General features: G+C 35.2%; 1 protein-coding gene and 1 pseudogene across 1 annotated transcript; both read left to right on the top strand.

Annotated features, from left to right (window-relative positions):
- The window catches only part of LOC118837623, a 31,923-nt pseudogene extending 28,547 nt beyond the window's left edge, over window positions 1-3,376 (top strand).
- Window positions 3,377-9,777: 6,401 nt separating this feature from the next.
- Window positions 9,778-10,390, top strand: LOC118833437 (peroxiredoxin-1-like). The gene has a single exon (XM_036740795.1). The coding sequence runs from the start codon at window positions 9,794-9,796 to the stop codon at window positions 10,388-10,390; it is 597 nt and encodes a 198-aa protein (XP_036596690.1). The 5' UTR covers window positions 9,778-9,793.
- The last annotated feature ends 10,042 nt before the right edge of the window (window positions 10,391-20,432 follow it).

The raw sequence follows: 20,432 nt of genomic DNA, 5'->3' as shown, positions 1-20,432 counted from the left end.
TATATAACATATATACATACACATTTATATAATATATATACACAGTGCCAATACATGATTTGGGAAACTGGCAGCCATTGCAAACAAAAACAAACAAAAAAACTCAAAAGAAACAAAAAACCGAACATACATACATATGTGTGTATGTATGTATGTATGTATATTCCCTTCAGCTACCCTAATACTGAGGCCTCATGAATTACACACATCATCTTATGATTTCTCTTTCTTATTTACCTTTTCATGCTCCTCTTGATTCTTGAGTTTGAAAGTCAAATTTTCTATTCAGCTCTGGTCTTTACACTGAAAAAGCTTGAAATTCCTCTATTTTATTGAAAATCCATATTTTGCCTTGGAGCATGACACTCAGTTTTGCTGGGTAGGTGATTCTAGGTTTTAATCTTAGCTCCATTGACCTCCAGAATATCATATTCCAAGCCCTTCTATCCCTTAATCTAGAAGTTGCTAGATCCTGTATTATTCTGATTATGTTTCCACAATACTCAAATTGTTTCTTTCTGGCTGCTTGCAGTATTTTCTCCTTGATCTGGGAGCTCTGGAATTTGGTGACTATATTCCTAGGAGTTTTCTTTTGGGGGTCTTTTTCAGGATGTGATAAGAGGATTCTTTCAATTTCTATTTTACCCTGTGCCTCTAGAATATCAGGGCAGTTCTCCTTGATAATTTCTTGAAAGATGATATCTAGGCTCTTTTTTTTTTATCGTGGCTTTCAGGCCAGTGGTTTTTCCAATGAGATATTTCACACTGTCTTCCATTTTTTCAATCCTTTGGTTCTGTTTTATAATATCTTGATTTCTCATAAAATCACTAGCTTCTACTTGCTCCAATCTAATTTTTAAGGCAGTATTTTCTTCAGTGGTCTTTTGGACCTCCTTTTCCATTTGGCTAATTCTGCTTTCAAGGCATTCTTCTTCTCATTGGCTTTTTGGAGCTCTTTTGCCATTTGAGTTAGTCTATTTTTTAAGGTGTTATTTTCTTCAGTATTTTTTTGGGTCTCCTTTAGCAAGTCGTTGACTTGTTTTTCATGGTTTTTTCACATCATTCTCGTTTCTCTTCCCAATTTTTCCTCTACTTCTCTTACTTGCTTTTCCAAATCCTTTTTGAGCTCTTCCATGGCCTGAGACCAATTCATATTTTTCTTGGAGGCTTTTGATTTAGGCTCTTTGTCTTTGTTGACTTCTTCTGGCTGTATGTTTTGGTCTTCTTTGTCACCAAAAAGAGATTCCAAAGTGTGAGTCTGAATCTGCGACCATTTTTGCTTCCTGTTCATGTTCCCAGCCAACTACTTGACCCTTGTGTTTTCTGTCAGGGCATGACTGCTTGTAGAGCAGAGAGTACTTTGTTGCAAGCTTGAGGGGCTGTGCTGCTGTTTTCAGAGCTACTTCTATACAGCAAGCTCTGCAACACCAGTGCTCCTTCTCCCCCAGACCTGCCAACCAGGATTGTGGCCCAGATCCAGGCAAGCAAAGCAGGCTTTGCACTTCTGCTCTAATCTGCCACTTAATTCCTCCCACCAGATGGGCCTGGGACCAGAAGCAACTGCAGCTATAGTTCTGGAAGCAGCCGCAGAGCTACACCACCTCTTCTGCCCCTGGGGTGGTGGCTGATGATGAACTACTTTCAGTCTGTCCCAGCAGCTTTTCCCAATAGTCTTCTCTGTTGTCTTTGGCATTTGTGGGTTGAGAAGTCTGGTAAGTGCCACAGCTCCTGGTCTGCTTGGTCCTCATGCAGCCCACACTGGACTCTCCTCCGCTCCGCTCCCATATCCATGTGATAGACCCTTCCCAGGGACCATCCAGGCTGTCCTGGGCTGGAGCCTTGCTTCTCTCTGCTATTTCATGGGTTCTGCATCTTTAGAATTTGTTCAGAGTCAATTTTTATAGGTGTTTGGAGGAACCTGGTAGAAAGCTTAAGTGAGTCCCTGCTTTCCATCCGCCATCTTGGCTTCACCCCTCTCCATCATGAGTCTTTTGGAATTGTCTTAGAACCTTGCATTTCTGAGAAGAGTTAAGTGTATCAAAGTTAGTCATCACAGATACAATGTCAGTAGCTATGTATAATGTTCTCGTGGTTCTGCTCCCCTCACTCCAGCTGAGAAATTTCAATGCCAATGCATGATTTGGGAAACCGGCAGCCATTGCAAACAAAAACAAACGAACAAAAAAAAACCAAAAGAAACAAAAAACCAGAACAAACCAAAACAAAACAACATGAGATCTCATTGATCGCGGTACCCTGAAGAACATGGCAAGTGCGAGATACATCAGAAAATGGAGAAATGTTTTGCAAGGATGACCAGTCTGAGTGTTCTATTCTCAATCCCAGAAGTACAAGGTTCACAAAATGTGTTGCATAGATGACGCTACTGAGAACTTCAGGGGGAAACTCTAAGATCCTGTGACTAATTTGTAGAGGAAAACCGAGAATATAGCTTGACAAATGGTCAAAAATATTAAATTTGCATTGATTGAGGAGGAAATAGGAATTCAAAAGAAGAGTATTTTGTCCCAATTCCAGAAAATGAAACAATTCTTAAATGAGAATTCATATCTATCATATGTGCAAACATGAAGGATGGCCAATAGAAGGCCTGAGTAAGAGAATTAGTGGATTATCCCACCAGGATCAAGAATGAAGTAAGAGGATCACAGACTTAGAGGAGGAGCTTAAGAAATCAGATCTGGGTTTGCTCCCAGACATGAAGGGAGTGGTAAACAGGAATGAATTTGTGATGCAAAAAGAAATGGAACCCTTCAACATATGCATGACTCTATCCCTCCTATCCCTGGAGTTATGGAATGGTTTTTCAGTTTTAAAGTGAACATCACTTTGGATTGTGACACAGCTGATCCAGGTTTCATCATATCTAAGGATCTGAAGAGTATATGATATGGAAGTATCCACAAGGAAGCACCTGACAATAATTGGAGATTAATAGATTTTGCACAAGTTCTTGCTAATCAGTCCTTTATTTTAGGGAGATATATTACTTGTAGGTGGAGGTGCCAAACAACACTATCTGGTGTGTTGGCATCTGGAAAAAGTCAAAAGAGTCTCAAGACTTCTTTGTTCTTGGGACTATACAGATAAACAATTCCCACTACCTTTATGCCACAGCCCAGCACAATCTTTATTCCCAAGCCCATATAGAAAACCATCAGTTCAGTGTGTCCAACTTAAAAGTGGGCATTTTCCTTGACTATGAACATGGAGAGATATCATTATCATGTGAAAAATAGATGTCTATTTTTTGACTTCCCTACCACTTTATTCTCAAGACCTCTCATACTCTTCTTCTGTCTTTCCTACAAAAGTCTTAATAAATGTTTGCTCTCTCACAATCTGCCCCATTTGATAGAAATCAAGGATTATACACTTATTGGCCAAATGGACTTTGGGCACTATATTACCCCAATTCCAGGTATTCTGTTACATGAAAACAGTTGTACCTACTTGAGTTGCTACAGATAATAACTCTTGACCCCAGTAGAATATAAGCTATGCTACATCAGGGATTACTTAATTTTGTTATTTGTATACCTGTTGCTTAGAATGTAGCCAAGATTTAATAAATGCTTATTGATTTGGAAAAAAGAAAAAAAAAGCAGAATAGGCCAAATGGTAAAAGAGGCACAAAAACCAATAAAAAGAAGAATGTCTTGAAAATCAGAATTGGCTAAATGCAAAGTGATATACACAAATTTACTGAAAAAAAAACTCCTTAAAAAGTAAAATTGGCCAAATGGAAAAGGAGGCACAAAAGCTCAATGAATAACGTAATTCCTTAAAAGTTAGAATTGGACAAGTGAAAGCTAATGACTTTTTGAGACATCAAGAAACAATCAAATAAAATAAAAAGAATGAAAAAATAGAAGAAAATGTAAAATATCTCATTGGAAAAACAACTGACCTGGAAAGTAGATCCAGGAGAGAAAATTTAAGAATTTTTGGACTACCTGAAAGTCCTGACCAAGAAAGGAGCCTAAACATCATCTTTCAGGAAATTATCAAATAAAACTGCCCTGATATTACCAAAGGGTAACATAGAAGTTGAAAGAATCCGCCAATCACGTCCCAGAAGAAATCTCAAAATGAGAACTCCAAAGAATATCATAGCCCAATTAAAGACCTCTCAGAACAAGGAGAAAATATTGCAAACACTGAAAGCAAATAATTCAAATATTATGGAGCTACAGTTAGGACAACACAAGATTTAGCAGCTTCTACATAAAGAATGTGAGAGTTTGGAATGGGATTTTCCAGAGCACAAAGGAGCTAGGATTACAACCAAGAATTATGTACACAGCAAAACTGAGAATAATCCTCAGAGGGGAAAAATAAACATTCAGTGAGACAGAGTACTTTCAAGTATTCCTGATGAAAAGACCAAAGTTGAATAGAAAATTTGATTTTCAAATACAAGATGCAAAAGAAGCACAAAAAAGGTAAATGGGAAAAAGAAACCATAAAGGATTTGATAAGGTTAAAATGTTTAGATTCCTACATGGGAAAATATTTATAACTCTTAAAATCTTTCTCAATATTAGGACAGTTTAAAGGAATATATATATATATATATATATATATATATATATATATATATATACACATATATATATATACATATATATATATAATGTGTGTGTGCATATATATATATATATATCACACATACACACAGACACATGTGTGTGTGTGTGTGTCCTTTAGAATGTATAGGTTTATGAAGTTTGAGCTAAAAAAGGAAGAGTCATCTATTTCAATGGCCTTATTTTCCAAATGAGAAAGACAATGCCAACAAAAGTTAAGTGACTTGCCCAAAGTCTCATAAATATTAAGTGCTAGGACAAGATTTGAATGTGGGTCTTCCTGACTCCAACTAAATTTTTCCATACACTACAGTGTAGTGCCTCTTTCTAGAGAGCAAATACTGAGCAGCAATACATAATTTTATCTGTACCCTAAAATGTGTGACTAAATGACCTGATAAAGAAAAATGGGAGGAGTATGGCAATTAAACTTGTGTTCATTTTGCATATTCTTATTTCTTTAAGGGCTAAATTTTCATATGACATATCTCTTCTGCAGAAACTTCAGAAAGGAAACAGGGAGGAGCCCTAGAATATAATGTCTTCATTAAATCCTTTCAAAATTCTCCTCCTGATCTGCATTTATTCCATGATTTTTTCAAAAATATGTTATTATGGAGATGTTCATTGGGTAATAAGAATTTAGTTCAAAGGTGATTATGTTCCAACTTTATTAACTTTAACTCTCACACATGACAGTTTTTCTTAAGTGGACACTTCTCTGTCATCACTTTGATCAGAGTGAAGCAACAGAACTTCTAATGCCTTTAAGTAGGAGACATAGCTGATTATTTTTCAATCCAATGGACTCCAACCTACAAAAGAGTTAGTCAGGCAAACCCAAAGCATTCTTATTAAAGTTCCCCAGAAGGACAATATTTAAAACATTTTTACTTCCACCATTCCATTTCCAACTAACACTTGGAATTTCAGTAAAATAATGTATGACCCTTCCAGTATCTCCAGAGGATTTCTTAGTTAATATTTGCAATTCCTCCATTAAAATTAATTTTAAAACCATACTGTAAAGACTTATAAAAGTCATTACTTCTCTATCCACTGAACCATTTTAATAGGAAGCAGGGGCGAAAGGGAAAATGAAGAAATTGTCTAATAGTGTCATTAGCTAGTGAGAAGCATTTTTTCCCTTGCTCATAATTCTCCTCCAAGTTAACTTTTCCACCCACTACAACTCAATATAGCTATTTCTCCTTATCAAGATTCTGGGAGTTATTTTTTAATAAGGACAATTGGAAGGTGTCCAAAATGAAGGAGTTAAGAAAAAAGAAACAATGTCATATTCCTTGAATCATGCATTCATTAAAGAGATATTTTTGAATATCTATTATGCACAATATCATTGTTCTAGGACTGTGGCATACACAAAGAAGAATTCAATAGGTTCTGAAGAATTCAGTCTGCTTGGGGAGGTAAGTACATGAAAAACACAATAAAAGGCAGACTGTGACAATTGCCACTCAACATAAATAACAAATTGTGGGTGCTTATTATGGAAGACACGGAATCTCCATAATATAAAGCACTATAAATATGTATGTTATTCTTGTACAATAATAAATGAATGAAAATTTTTGAGTGCTTATCATGTTTGAGATACTCTTTTAGATGTGACATGGGTATGTAGAAATTCTTTGAGACCAGAAACAGTTCTTTTTCATCTTGGTATGTTCAATGTCCACTATAGAGAAAGGAACGGTAGAAGTTTAATAAATGGTTGTTGAATTAGTTAAAAAACATTGACTGTGGTTCTCGCCCTCAGTGAACTTATCACAATATAACTCCAAGAATGAAGCAATATGGATATAAAGAAGATAATTAACAGCTTCTTAATGATCTGTTCTGTCAGGAAACAAAACTCATCTGGACCCAGGGATGGACATCTATAATCTTATAACTTAACTTCAGTTTAGCATATCCATAATACTGTTTTTTAATTCTTTCTTTTTATTTTTGAGGGACAAAAATGTTATCTCAAGTAATAGAAATGATAACAGAAAAAAATACCTTTAAATTTGTGCTACAAACAAGACTTATTGAAAATCAAGTGTCAGGGAGTCTATCAGAATATCAAACTATTGGGGGTAAGCCAAGAAACCCTCTTTGTACATGACACATAAAACAATAAGATCATTTTTAGGACAACAGAGGATTCTGTTCCCCACAGCCTAGGTGGATATGGTATGTATAAGCTAAAGCACAATAATAATATTCTTATCAGAATGGATGGGAATAAACAAAGAGAAAGCCTTCCTTTGAAAACCATATGGAAGGAGAAGAGACAGAAAAGAGTGATTGTTATAAGTTTCGTGTGAGATTTCAGAAGAGTATAATATGTACTGGGGAATAAATTTCTTGGACATCTTGGGATTTTAGCTCTATTGTAGACTAGTTGTTTGTACCAAATTCTACCTAACTGTAACTAGATAAACCATTTAGATAAATCCAGGTTGCCTTTATTCTTTTCTTGACATTGGCCATGATGGAAAGAGGGCCAGGAACAATAATGTTCACATAAGAATACTGTCTCTCTTCTATATTTGTAACTAGCTCAGTTATACAAGAGACATGCTGTTTTTATTTAAAAGAAAACACTCACATGCCCATGCGATGATATTGATTTTGCAACTATTTCAAGAAATCCAAATCTCAATCCACCTGTGTCTGTCCATTTTGTGTCAATCATCCATGTCTTCTCAAGTTTTTTCCACAAAGTGTTCAATTATTATAATAGAGGCTATTTCTTCTCCTCCTCCTCCTCCTCCTCCTCCTTCTTTTTCTTCTTCCTCTTCTCTTCTTCCACCTCCTCCTCTTTCTCCTTCTCTCTTCTTCCTTTCAAAATTATCCTCCTTGTCTTTCATTCCTTCTGAGCTTCTTTCCATTTTTCTCTATTTTTGATGTGTCTTAATGGCCTTCTTTTTCATCAATATTGCTAACCTTTCCCCCACTCCATTAAAATCAGAGGAAAAAAAAACTTGTTATGAATGAGGTTAGTCAAACAAAACAAATACACACAGATGTCCCTATTCAAAAATATATCTTTTTTTTCTGTATTCAGTCCAACAGTTCTCTCTCAGGAGGAGGGTTTCATGCTTCATTATGGCTGTGATAAAGCACACACCTCTTTTGCATAAATAAACTTTCTGATCAATATCTCTAACTTCCCAATGCTTAGAGACAGTATAGAGAGCTTCCATATATCATAAGTTTTGCAAATAATAACAAACTAAGGAAGAGGAATTATTTCCATAAGGAAGGAATTTAAAATCATTATGATGCTACATACAGCATCTGAAATTCTACGAAAAGCAACACAATTCAAAGATCTGAAATTACATTGTTATAGGTCCTGATTCCATCAATGAAGATTGCAACCAATCTGTAACCTATTAGGTGATTTTTGAGAAATATTGTGGAATGAATATGTATCTCCTTTTGACCAATTTGGTCCCAACCCTGCATTAACTTAATCTTCCTGGTCCTCATGCAATGAATCTAGCAAATGAATGTGCCAGGAAGTATCTGACAAAGCTTTTATTCCACTAATATAGCTTCCAATAAATGAGGGTCATTGCCTAATCCAACTGAAAATGGAAGAATTGAAATAGAACTTCAGTGAAAAAATCAGTAAAAGCAATTTAATAGCTCAGAAAATTTTGATAAATATGAATTGGATTATAGATTTGTAGCTAGAAGGGATATTAAGGAATTGATAATATTGCCTAATTTTGAACATGGTGAGATTTATCAATTCCTCCATCTTCAGAAATTAGTTTAATACTATCACAAGGCAAAACAAGAAACATGAAGTTGGGGCATGAATGCATGTTGGAGAAAGAACTACACTTTAATAAATGTGAATTTTTTAATTGGCTTTGGGTGACAGGAGATATTTGTTCTGATATTCAATGTCATTTACTTCAAGAAGAAGAAAGGAAATGGTCCCTGCCCCTTCCACTGCTATTTCTTCTGTAGTTAAGTGGGGTACAGTGAAATGAGACCTAAGATCCTCCAGGAAAGCTGGGGTAGGCTGCATAGAACCCTGGTACACTGAAGACCTAAAGTATTCAAGATGATGGATTATAGAGTTATGGACAGTCAATTTAAATAACACTTGCTAAGACAGGCAGCTGTTGTGAATCTTCCCTCCAACACACCTGAGAATTTATGCAATGACAGGTGGTCTATACTCTAACTTGTCCATCTTTCTATGCTCAGATTGGTTGAAAAGGAAACATTACCATGATCAAGAACCTGAAATTTGTTCTCTCTATTTTTTCTCTTGAATATAGCATACGGAGGTATGTGTGACAGGGAAGGGGAGAAGAGTAAATACTATGTAGTAGTTTCATTGCAGGTTCCCAATTATGTGTTTTCTGCTTTGCTAATATTTTACAGTTGGTATACTCTTTCAATAAATTACATGTCCAGTAAAATAAAATAAAATAAGTTCTAAGAATGAGACCTGTTTTAAATGAGAAATCTAAAATTTAGTAGTGAATGTGATCTCAGAGCAGAGAAGCTTTAAAAAAAACAAGAACAACAAAACAAAACAAAAATCTGATAATATTGACCTTGTGCCAGATTATAACTTCAGATGAACAAAAAACTCCAAGTCAGTCTTCTCTAAAGAGCTTAGGCAATGTTTATATGGGGTGGTATGTGGTAACTTTCCACAACTTTACACAAGGTTGATGTCCCAACTGGCAACAAGTGAGGGGTACTACAGTGGTCTGAAAAGCCTACAAAGTATAGTCAATATTAGTTGAAAAATATTGCCACCTAGTAGCTAAATAATGTACTATACACCAAATCTGATCAATTATTTAATTCATTAATTCAGTGACTGTGTTATGTCTCTAAAAACTGCAGAAAGCCAGGGAATGGAAACAATCTAAGGCATGAGTGAATATAGCTCTGCAAGAACTGCCAACAGTACACATCACCCATCCTATGCAAATAGGGACAACAAAGGACAGACTTATCCAACATTGTATACATTAAGGCCTGTGTTTGCACCCAGGTCCTCTTACTTCAACTTAATTTTTCCTATACCCCAGACCCAGGGCTCAGGATTAGAATTTGATCTAGCTGTTCTCGTGCTCCTCTTCACCTGTTTGATGCTCTTCAGAAGTTGCCTGCAGAGTCCAGCTGTTACTGTCAACATGTCGGCAGGAAATGCCAAGATTGGGCACCCAGCCCCCAATTTCAAAGCTACAGCTGTTATGCCAGATCAGCAGTTCAAAGACATCAGCCTTTCTGACTACAAAGGGAAATATGTTGTGTTGTTCTTCTACCCCTTGGACTTCACCTTTGTGTGCCCCACAGAGATTATTACATTCAGTGATCAAGCTGAAGAATTTAAGAAACTCAACTGCCAAGTGATTGGTGCTTCAGTGGATTCACACTTCTGTCACCTTGCCTGGGTCAACACGGTCAAGAAGAATGGTGGCCTGGGAGCTGTGAATATCCCATTGTTGTCTGACCCCAAACGAACCATTGCTGAAGATTATGGCGTCTTAAAGGCAGATGAGGGAATTTCATTCAGAGGTCTCTTCATCATCGACGAGAAGGGGATCCTTTGCCAGATCACCATCAATGACCTTCCCATGGGCCGATCTGTAGATGAAACTCTTTGGCTTGTCCAGGCCTTCCAGTTCACAGACAAGTATGGCAAAGTGTGCCCTGCTGGCTGGAAACCGGGGAGTGACACCATCAAGCCTAATGTTCAGGGGAGTAAGGAGTACTTCTCCAAACAGTAGTGAGCTGCTCTCTGCAGCCATGGATGTCCCCTTACAGGGCCTGCAGACTCACTAGCTGCTGTTTGCAGGACAAATGTGCTTGATCTTCCCCAAGCTTTAAACTGGAGGCCTTTGTAGCGGGAACCCAAATAGTGTGGGGTAGCTGGGCATGCCCTCTCATGGGGCCTGATCCATTCAGATCACTCCTCCCTCCCCCTGGCAGCAGCTAGCCGCTAAGCCTGTCACTTCTCTCTTTCTCACTCCAATGACCAAGTGCTGTGTTAACAACGTTGGTACCATAGTCACTCCATTGGGCTTGAGCCCATCTGATGTTTTCTAGCTCTATTAAACTTGTGCTAAGGAAAAAAAAAAGAATTTGATATAGCTAATATCACTACCAAAAATATTTTGATCTATATTACACTGTTAAAATACATTTCCCCTACACAAGCATCTTGTAGATAAGCATTTTTTTTTCAAAAAAAACCACAAATGAATGGGTATAATATAATATTATAAGTATATATATATATATATATATATATGTATATATACACACATAAATATATTTGTATATGTTCAATCTGTCATTGTCATATTAAAATCCTTGTTAAACTTTTCTCCTTAATTTCTGTGTAGTAATCAGTTTTATTTCTAAGGTAGGAGAAATCAAACAAAAATAAATGTATCCAAGTGATTCATAGATTATAGGGTCTCAGAGTACCTGTGAACAAAGGAAAGGGGGGATATCATATCTATATTTTAATGAAATTCATTTTTTGCCATTTCATATCTTTTATCTTTTACATTTAAAAATGATATTCAGAGAGATAATCCATAAGCTTTGTAAGATTGTCAAAATGGTTCTTGAAAAAAAGTCTCTTTTTTGAGAGAAAATGCCCCAATGGTCCTCTCATTTACAACATTACAACTGAAAAACAAGCAATATTTGATTATAAATGAAGTGCAATTCCCTCCATTTATTTGTTTTCATCCATTTTATTGAAAATACTTTGTGTGTGCAATCTAAGTACACTACACTGGAAACATACTATACTACTATTAACAATAGGGTGATTCAGAATAAAGTATAACTAGATTGGACTATATCCAAGGAGTTTAAGTTCCTGAAATATTTTATTCCAGAGTTGTTTAATCTATAAGGCAATTCCACTGAATAGATACAGAACCCAAGTATGTGATCATAATAATACTCCTCTTTCCATTTTAAGAGTTTCAAGAAACTCTTTAAGCTAAGAGTGTTGACTTTTTAGGTGGCTAAAAGGGAGATTTTTTATATCTATTTTTTGCCACCTAATTTCTCTACTAGAGTCTGACCTTTTAAATTTTTTAAGCTGCTCATCTTGAATGACTTTGTCATTGAGCAAGATTATATGCGCTATAAGCTGGAAGGAGGCTAATAGCTCCATGGTAACTTTTACACTGAAAGTAAATTACCTTAATCTTCACGAAATTTCTGAAGGACTTAGAAAAGGGAGGTAAGTGAATCTTCAAGACTCAAATTAATAGGATATCATAAAGTGGATCTTTATTAGAATAGATTGCTCATTAATATGAATTTCATTGAATCTGAAATGGTTCAAACACTTCAGAAGCATTTAAAATTTAACTTTTGGGTTCAGAACTACAGATGATATTTCTGTGCAACATATGATTTTAGTGGGCATTCAGGTATGCTATAAGGTATAAGAATTGGTGTTAGAGTGAATGAATCCATTATTCCCATGAACCTTTATGAAAATTGCATTGATGTTCCACTCAGTTACAGAGGATGGAATACACTCATTGCAGTTTGCAGGGGTTATTTGTTTACTCAGCAGAAACTGGATGTGACCAAATCTCTAAAATCAACATTTGTTAAAAATAATGGATAGTTGCTTTGAATTTGAATTCTCATAAGTATATTTCAATCGTCTTCTTGAGGTTAAACATATCCTTTACAAGTTATTGATTCCGTAGTGCTCTAGGGTACTTCTTATACTATAGATACTAATTTTTCTTTTTTTGTTTTGTTTTGTTTCTTTTGCAGGGGGGAAGGATGGGCAATTGGGGTTAAGTAACTTCCCCAAGGTCACACAGCTAGTAAGTGTGTCAAGTGTCTGAGGTCGGATTTGAACTCAGGTCCTCCTGACTCGAGGGCCGGTACTCTCCTCACTGCGCCACCTAGCTGCCCTAGATACTAACTTTTCACTTATTACATGAATAACGTGCAAAATAATTTCTTTTTTATTAAATAAAAAAATAACTGTGTGGGGCAAATAATGTAGTGAATAATTACTTTTAATTCCTACTTAAAAGCTACTCATTTTAATGATGAGAAACTTCAAGAGACTGATTATTAAAAATAGTCCTAGCTACTAAAAGACAGGTATAGAATTTTTAGATAAAAATAATGTGTGGATTTTATTTCGTGGAACTACATTTTTTTTTAACAATGTAGGGTTTCTACCTAGTACAGTGGTTGGTTAATGACAGATAAGGAAAAAAAATAAGACAGCATTAAATAAGGAAAAAAAGAAAAGAAAACATTTTTAGATTCTAAAGAATGTAAGTAGAAAAACAAAACAGAAGAAGAAAAAATAAATGGAGCAGGTTTGATTTCCTTGTTAAATAGACTATTTATATTTATTAAAATAAACTTTACATAACAGAAGTTCACAGATTCCTATACAAGCTTTTCTTTGTTCTTTGAATACTGAAATGTTTTCATTTGTTGATATTAATTTCAAATAATAGGAATATTTAATTAAGATAGCAAATTGGTTGATTTCTTGAAGGTGAAAGGTCAGATGTTTTCAAGCTTTCAAAAAAATTTGCTGATTTGTCCATTTTGATTGCATTACTAATTGTGTACTCTCTTTTCTATCATTAATATTTTAAGACCCCCATTAAAATGATTTGTGATAATTCAATTAAATGCTACAATATTGTATAAAAGTCTAGTATTTATCAGGATCTTCTTGATGTTCAATCATAACCTAATCCCTGACACCAAGGAGCTTGCCATTTTAAGGGGTATTTGTGTGATGTGAGGAACAAATATGAGACAGAGAGAGAGAGGGAGACAGAGATAAGGAGAGAGAGAGGGAGAGAGAGATAAGGAGGGAGGGAGAGAGAGAGAGAGAGAGACAGAGAGAGAGAGAGAGAGAGAGAGAGAGAGAGAGAGAGAGAGACAGAGAGAGACAGAGAGAGAATAGAGGTCACTTTAGCAACGATGAGAGTAGAGGTAGATTGGAACCAGTTTAAACCACTTTTGGAGAAATGATTATAAAAAAAATTTTGTGGCCACCTACACTTTGGAAATTGACAAATGCTCCAGATACAAGCATGATTTATTGCTTTTTTGATTCTCTAGACATAACAAAGTGATAGAGAAAATGCTAATAATTTAGATTAAATGTGTATTGTATGTAGATTTTCTTTTTTGAGATATTTTACTAAACACTTACCAGTATAGCTCTTGATAATACGCAAACTTCATGCCGGCTTTGGCACCAAATCTGGGCCTAAAAGTAATTGAATGATTTAAATATGCACAGATGGAATAGAAGTGCTTGTAATTATAAAGTTACAGGGACACAATATGACAAGCATGGAAAATAATTAATTTAATATGTCAGAACACTAAGTGTGAAGTGAAGTAGTATGTAATAAAATTAGACAGGTAGGAAGAAGTCTGATTTAGGATTTCCTTTTGTTCTAGGTTACATTTCTTTCATTGTTACTTATAGATAATGGAAACCACTGAAGCTTTGAATGACTAGGTGGTGTAGTGGATAGTGCTGGCCATGAAGTCAGCAAAACCTGAGTTCAAATCCAGCCTCATATATTTACTAGATGTGTTACCTGGGTTATTTAACCATGTTTGCCTCATTTCTTCATCTGTAAAATGAGCTGGAGAAGCAAATGGCAAACCTCACCAGTATCTTTCCAAAGAAAACCCAAAATGGGGTCATGAAGATTTGGATATAACTGAAAAAACTCAACAACAACAATAACAACTGAAGGTTTGTTTCTCCATAAATTAAAAAGATTAATTTTCCTCATTCCTTCTAGGAGAATAGTGTGCTATTATATTCATATAATGTAAGGAGTGAAGGATGAAAGAAGGACTTAAGAATGAATATAGAATTTTATGAACTGATCGAGAATAAAATGAAAGATTTTGAAGATTTTATGAATTTAGGAACAATGGAGCAGGAATTTTATGAATTTAATTTTAGACATACTAAGCCTGAGAATCAGATCAGTCATCCATTTTGTCAGTTCCACTTGCTATTGGTCTAAATATATAGAGAAATATAACTTGGAAGTGATACTCACATAAAAAACCAGTTGTTTCTTACATGTTATGATATTTAATTTCTTTTCTTCTGTGATTGTTTTTCACTGTTTATCATACTCCACACATACTCATCTTTTTGAAGAAAGTCTTTATTCTTAACAGGTAGGAAACTTCTTTGTAACACTAGAAGCCTATATATTCCTTCATCCTCATCAGTAATACTGTGTCCAGTGACAATGGTAGAATGTCAGAAAAGTGAAGAGAAGCTGGTAAAAATAATATAATTTTTAGATTTTCTATAAACATTGAAAATAATAATTAATATTCTATATGTGAAAGTGTTCTTCAATGTAGACGTGAATTCTGTAATGCTTGTACTAACTGATTAAAAATCCTAGAACTTCACTTTTTCACAGTGGAACCACACACTGGAGTAGCACAACTAGCCAATCAAGAGGATTTCTGATACCCCAGTGATACTTGACACATTAGTGCTCTTTTGAGAAGTAAACTTTAGCCGAACTCTAAGATTCTTGCAACTGCTGGAACCAGTCTTAGCCAACTCAGAAAAAAAGCCAACATCTTGCTTTCTGACTTGTCTAAAGAGCAGCAATCCTCTTGCTTTCTGATTTATTGTATTTACAGATATCTTATGCCTAGATCCCCACCTCCAGCCAGACTTCTCAATTTACTTCCCTTAACTCTGACATAGTCGTAAATATCTTGAAAAGCCCTAAATGACTCAACTATGTATAAATACCTAACCTTTTCCACTCTCCTTTTAACACATGAGAATATTGTCTTACCATTCCAGGTTATAAGTTTCTTCTTCTCAGGCAATAAATGTATTTATAATCTTGGTAACTGTAATCAGACTCTAGTTCATTCCAGGTACCCCTTTTGGACTTGGGGTTCGCAGTTCACGGGTTTATTTTTATTTTATTTTGTTTTAGACTGAAACACCAGAACACAAATACAGAACAGAGAAAAGAAACAAAAGTATATCATAATCTTAAATATTGCAACTTAAAGACTAAGAAAGAAAAAAAAATGTCATGTGCAAAGTAGAACATAAGAGAGATTCAAAATACGTAACAATAAATTTTCATTTCAAGAAGTTTGTATGATAACTAGTACACATTGTGTTGAGAGCTGTCCATCTTTTCTTTGCTTCCTTGAAAGATTTATTTTGTTCTCTGCTGTGCACTTTTTTACTTTGTTCTTTTTTCCCCTCCCCCTAGAAGTCTACAGTAAAGTATGGATATATTTCTCTATAGCTATAGATATTTACGTATACATACATATATAGATATATACTTTCCCAAACACATTCTACTCCTGATCTTTGTTTTTATGTTTGTGAATATCTCTTGTTTCCTATCTCTCCTGTCTCTTCTACTTCACTTCTACCCCCTACCTTGCCATCCTATTACTTGCCTACCCTCCTCCAAGGATTCTTCCCCTATCCTCCCATTCCCATAAATCTAAACACCATTCTATACCCCCTTTTACCTATTCCCTCATCCTACCCTCTAAATATCCCTCCTTTGTCTTCTCCCCACTCCATATCCCCTTACCATTTTATTTCTTCTAAATTTAGAAGCCTTTTATACTTTTCTAAATATGTATGTATGTATTGTTCTCTCTTAAAGCCATTCCTGATGAAAGTAGGCTACCAGAACTACCAGTCCTCCTCCATCTAATTCCTCTGTATTGATTCTTCCTCTTGTACTTCATTTGTATAAAATGATTACTCTTTTTAGCTATTCTTAAATGGTTTTACTTTTAAAATTCACATCATACTCAGGTTTACCCCAATCTTTCTTATGAGTTATGCAATGATTAATAACAATTTTAAACATATGTTTGCATTTTACATATATAAAAAGTAAACTGTCCCTATTGAATCCCTTGTAATCAGTCTTTGATATGGGTATGTACCTTATATATCTCTTGTCTCTTGTATGTCAAATACTCTATTAAGTTCAGGGTCTTTTAAACAAAGTCTTCAAAGTCTGACAATTGATCAAATGCCTATTTTTCTTTTCATTCAGGATTATGCTTAACTTTGCTGGGTATGGTATTTTTGGCTGGGGCCCCAGGTTTTTTACTCTTTGGCATATAGTGCTCCAGTATCTACAATCCTTTAATGTCTTCGCTGCTAGGTCTTATGTAATTCTTATTGTAGCACAGTCACATTTAAATTGTTTTATACTTCTTGCATTTAATATTTCTCCTCTGAGCTGGGGGTTTCAGAATTTGAATATAATATTCTTATAAGTTTTCTTCATAAGATCTCTTTTAAGTGGTGATCAATGGATTTTTTTTCTATTTCTACTTCCTCTCCCCGCCCCCCCCCCATTGTTTTAATGCTTCAGGACAATTTTAAAAAATTATTCCTTGTATTATTGTATCAAGATTCTTTTTTGATCATAGTTTTCAGTTAGTACAATTATTTTTATGTTTTCTCTTCTTAATCTATTCTCCAGATCTGTCCTTTTTCTTATGTTTCACTTTCTTTTCAATTTTTTCATTATTGACATTTTAATTTTTTTTTTTTATTTCACTGACTTCACCTTGCCCAATTCTAGTTTTCAAGGTGCTTTTCTTACTTTAGATTCTGGATCTCGTTTGCTAATTGGTTGACTTTCCTTTCATAATCTTCTTGTTTTTCTTGGATTATTCTTATTTATTTATTAATTTTAGTTTTCCACCATCTCTGTCATTCGATTTTTAAAGTCTTTTTTTTAAGGTCTTATATGAATTCTTTTCGGGCAGGTGATCATTGAACATTACTCTTTGGGGGTTTATTTCCTTCAATATCCTCCTCTGAGGATGAACCCTGATCTTCTCTATTTCCATAATAGCCTTCTATGGTTGGATTCTTTCTCCTTTGCCTGTGCATTTTTCCTAGCAATAGCTTACTTTTGTAATCGCTTCAAGCTCTGGGGTATGGGGGATGGTGTCTCTTGCCCCAGATCTTCGGTTCTCCCCTCTAACCTGGAACCAAAGCCAAACCTCCAACCTCCCATAAGTGCCCACAGCCAGGGGCTTTCTGTCCCATGGCTTCTATACTCACTGGTTGTGTACTCTTTCCTTTTTGCCCCCATCATTCTTATGGTTTTTGCATCACAGCTGGGTCTGGCGTTCCTTGTCAACAGAGGTTCCATAGATCTTCCTGGCAAAGATTCCCAATTCCCCTCACTGGGGAGGGGGGTGGAGTTCCTGTGGCTGTGGCACAGGCAGCCTCTCAAACCAACTAAACCCAGGGCTTACTGCTTGTTGTTGAAGTGGAACTGGAGGTATTACTCTCTACAGGAACCAAACCTTTTCCTGGGATTTTTCTTCTGATCTTCTCAAATTGTCCTAGGAAGACCCCTTTTGTGTCCTTATTCTTATTTATTTTTACCCACACTCTGTTCACCCTAAGGTGCTGTTTTATCTCTTTTGTGAGGAAAAATCTTGAGAGCTTGGAATTTTCTCACCTTCTTGGTCATCTTCCCAGAATCCTTTCTCTGGGGGTTTTATTTTTAACACCAATAATGAGTTAATTTTTTAGTGGAGTACCAAATTATATTGAAATAATATTCTTCCAGTAATCAAAATAGAAATATTTATCCTCTGTTTTTAAAGATGGTTTATGGACTCTCCTTGGAGAATACCATATTGGAGAAACAGAATTGTTTTCTTATTTTCTATGACAAAGGGAATAAGAAACATTCAGGATAATTGTGGCATGTAAACCAACATCTATTGCAGAGGAAAAAAATGTTAAGATATTTTATGGATATCTGATTATATCCTACAAACTAAGCCAATATTTGCCTTGATGCTTGGTATCCTTACATATTAATAAAATAGATATTTTTAAAAATTATTTTTCTATTTATTAATAGCAGCATGCCAACATCCTTAACTACTTCCCCATTTTATAGCATCTATTAAAAATTATAAAATCAGCTGTTTTTCCTTTCTCTACATCCCTTAGAAGGTGGAGCTAATGGTCTTTGAAATGTTCAAAGTTTTAAAAACAGCTAACATTTATAAAAAGTATTTATTATATAGCAGGCACTGTGATAAGCACTTGACAATTATCTCATTCCATCCTCATAAGAGCTTTATGAGGTATGTGCTGTTGTTACTTCCTTTTTTACAATTGAAGTTAATGAGGCAAACAGAGCAACTTGTCCAGTATTACACAGGAATTGTCTGAGTCATGATTTGAACTCAGGTATTCTTCAGTCCAGGCCCAGCAGTCTATCTACTGCAGCACCTAACTGCCTCCTAAGAGTGAAAAATCAAAGGATGGGGGAGAAAAGCAGGGGCTTTATGTAATACAGAGTAGAAAAAGTGGTCAGAGTTGGAATAACAGAAAATTGTTTAGAATTTAAGTTAAAGTGAAGAACAATTTGAGCAGAAATGTTCTGCCCTTTGCTTTAAAATATGTTTCATGCAAATTAAAAGGAAAAAAAGCAGACTGGCTTCCACAATTTATCAAAAGTAAAATAAATAAAAAACAAAAACCAAAATCCAATTAGAGTCAGGTTCATCGTACATCTTCATACTAAAGATCAACGCAATGGAGACAATATCAGAAATCTTAGATTTAGAGATGGAAGGGACCTCGAAAGTCATTGAGTCTAACCCTTTCATTTTTCATATGAGGAAACTGAGGCTCATAGCGGCTATGTGAATTGGCCAGAATCATATAGTATTTATCTAAATCAGGATTTGATTGATTCCAGGTCCATCCATGTGAAGAAAACAGCCATTATTTGTTTTTTCTACTGTTCACTAGTAGTAGGAAAAGGGAAAAATAAAAAGTCCCACCAAAGTTGTTATGGAGGTCAAAGTCTCTATCATAAACTAGCTAATGCTTCAACAGCTGTTCAATACTGATTTGGGTAGTTCAGCATATCTATGTTTAACGGATGTGTTCTGCTCCTTTGCACTACCAATCAAAGTTTTCAGCTGCTATGACTGAAGGTCAAAACTATTAATTCATCTCACATGATAAGGGGGTAGGGAAGGGACCTTATTATTTTAAAAATATTTTTCATTTTGCCTTCCACTGTTAATCCTCTTTAGAGATCTATCATATTAGATTATTGTTGAGAGTACAAATATAATTCATAGAACTTCATCTTCTCATTGCTTTCCTGGGTCTAGTAATTTCACTATGCTTGATGTCCTGAATAAGAAACCAGTGAGGTACCTCCAAGCCACAAAAAGTAAATTTTCCCTTTGAATCAGAAAGGAAGGCAAAAATTCATTGTATTATTTCATTCAAAAGAATTTACTTAGAATGATACTTACTTATCACAATTAGAGTACAAATAATAACAAAATACTCCACAAAAATTTAAAAGCATGAGAGTGTTCAATTTTTGAAAGAGATGCTTTCCAGAATGCTGCATCTTAGATGCCTAGAAAATAAACATGTTATAAGTGAAGCACAAAATATGCTGGGAAATGTTTTAATTTCACCCTTGTTTGCACAAACTTCAATCTTACCCATAAGATGAATGATAATGGCATGGGTTAGAAGCTTAAACCAGTAAAGTGAAATGCATAGAATGATTTGGAAATTTCTCCTGATTCCTCCTTACTATACCACCATGCTGACTTTCTGTGCTTCATACATATTGTGTTCACAAAGAAAGCATATAATAAGATAGCCTTTTCTTGAAGTAGGAATAATAGCTGCAACTATGCAATTAAAGGGACTGGAACCTTAAACTGTCTCATAGTTGTCCA

The sequence above is a fragment of the Trichosurus vulpecula genome, chromosome 1, assembly GCF_011100635.1.
Source record: "Trichosurus vulpecula isolate mTriVul1 chromosome 1, mTriVul1.pri, whole genome shotgun sequence".
Classification (NCBI taxonomy): Eukaryota; Metazoa; Chordata; class Mammalia; order Diprotodontia; family Phalangeridae; genus Trichosurus; species Trichosurus vulpecula.
The sequence above is the reverse complement of the archived record's forward strand: the minus strand, read 5'-3'. Positions and strand labels throughout refer to the sequence as shown.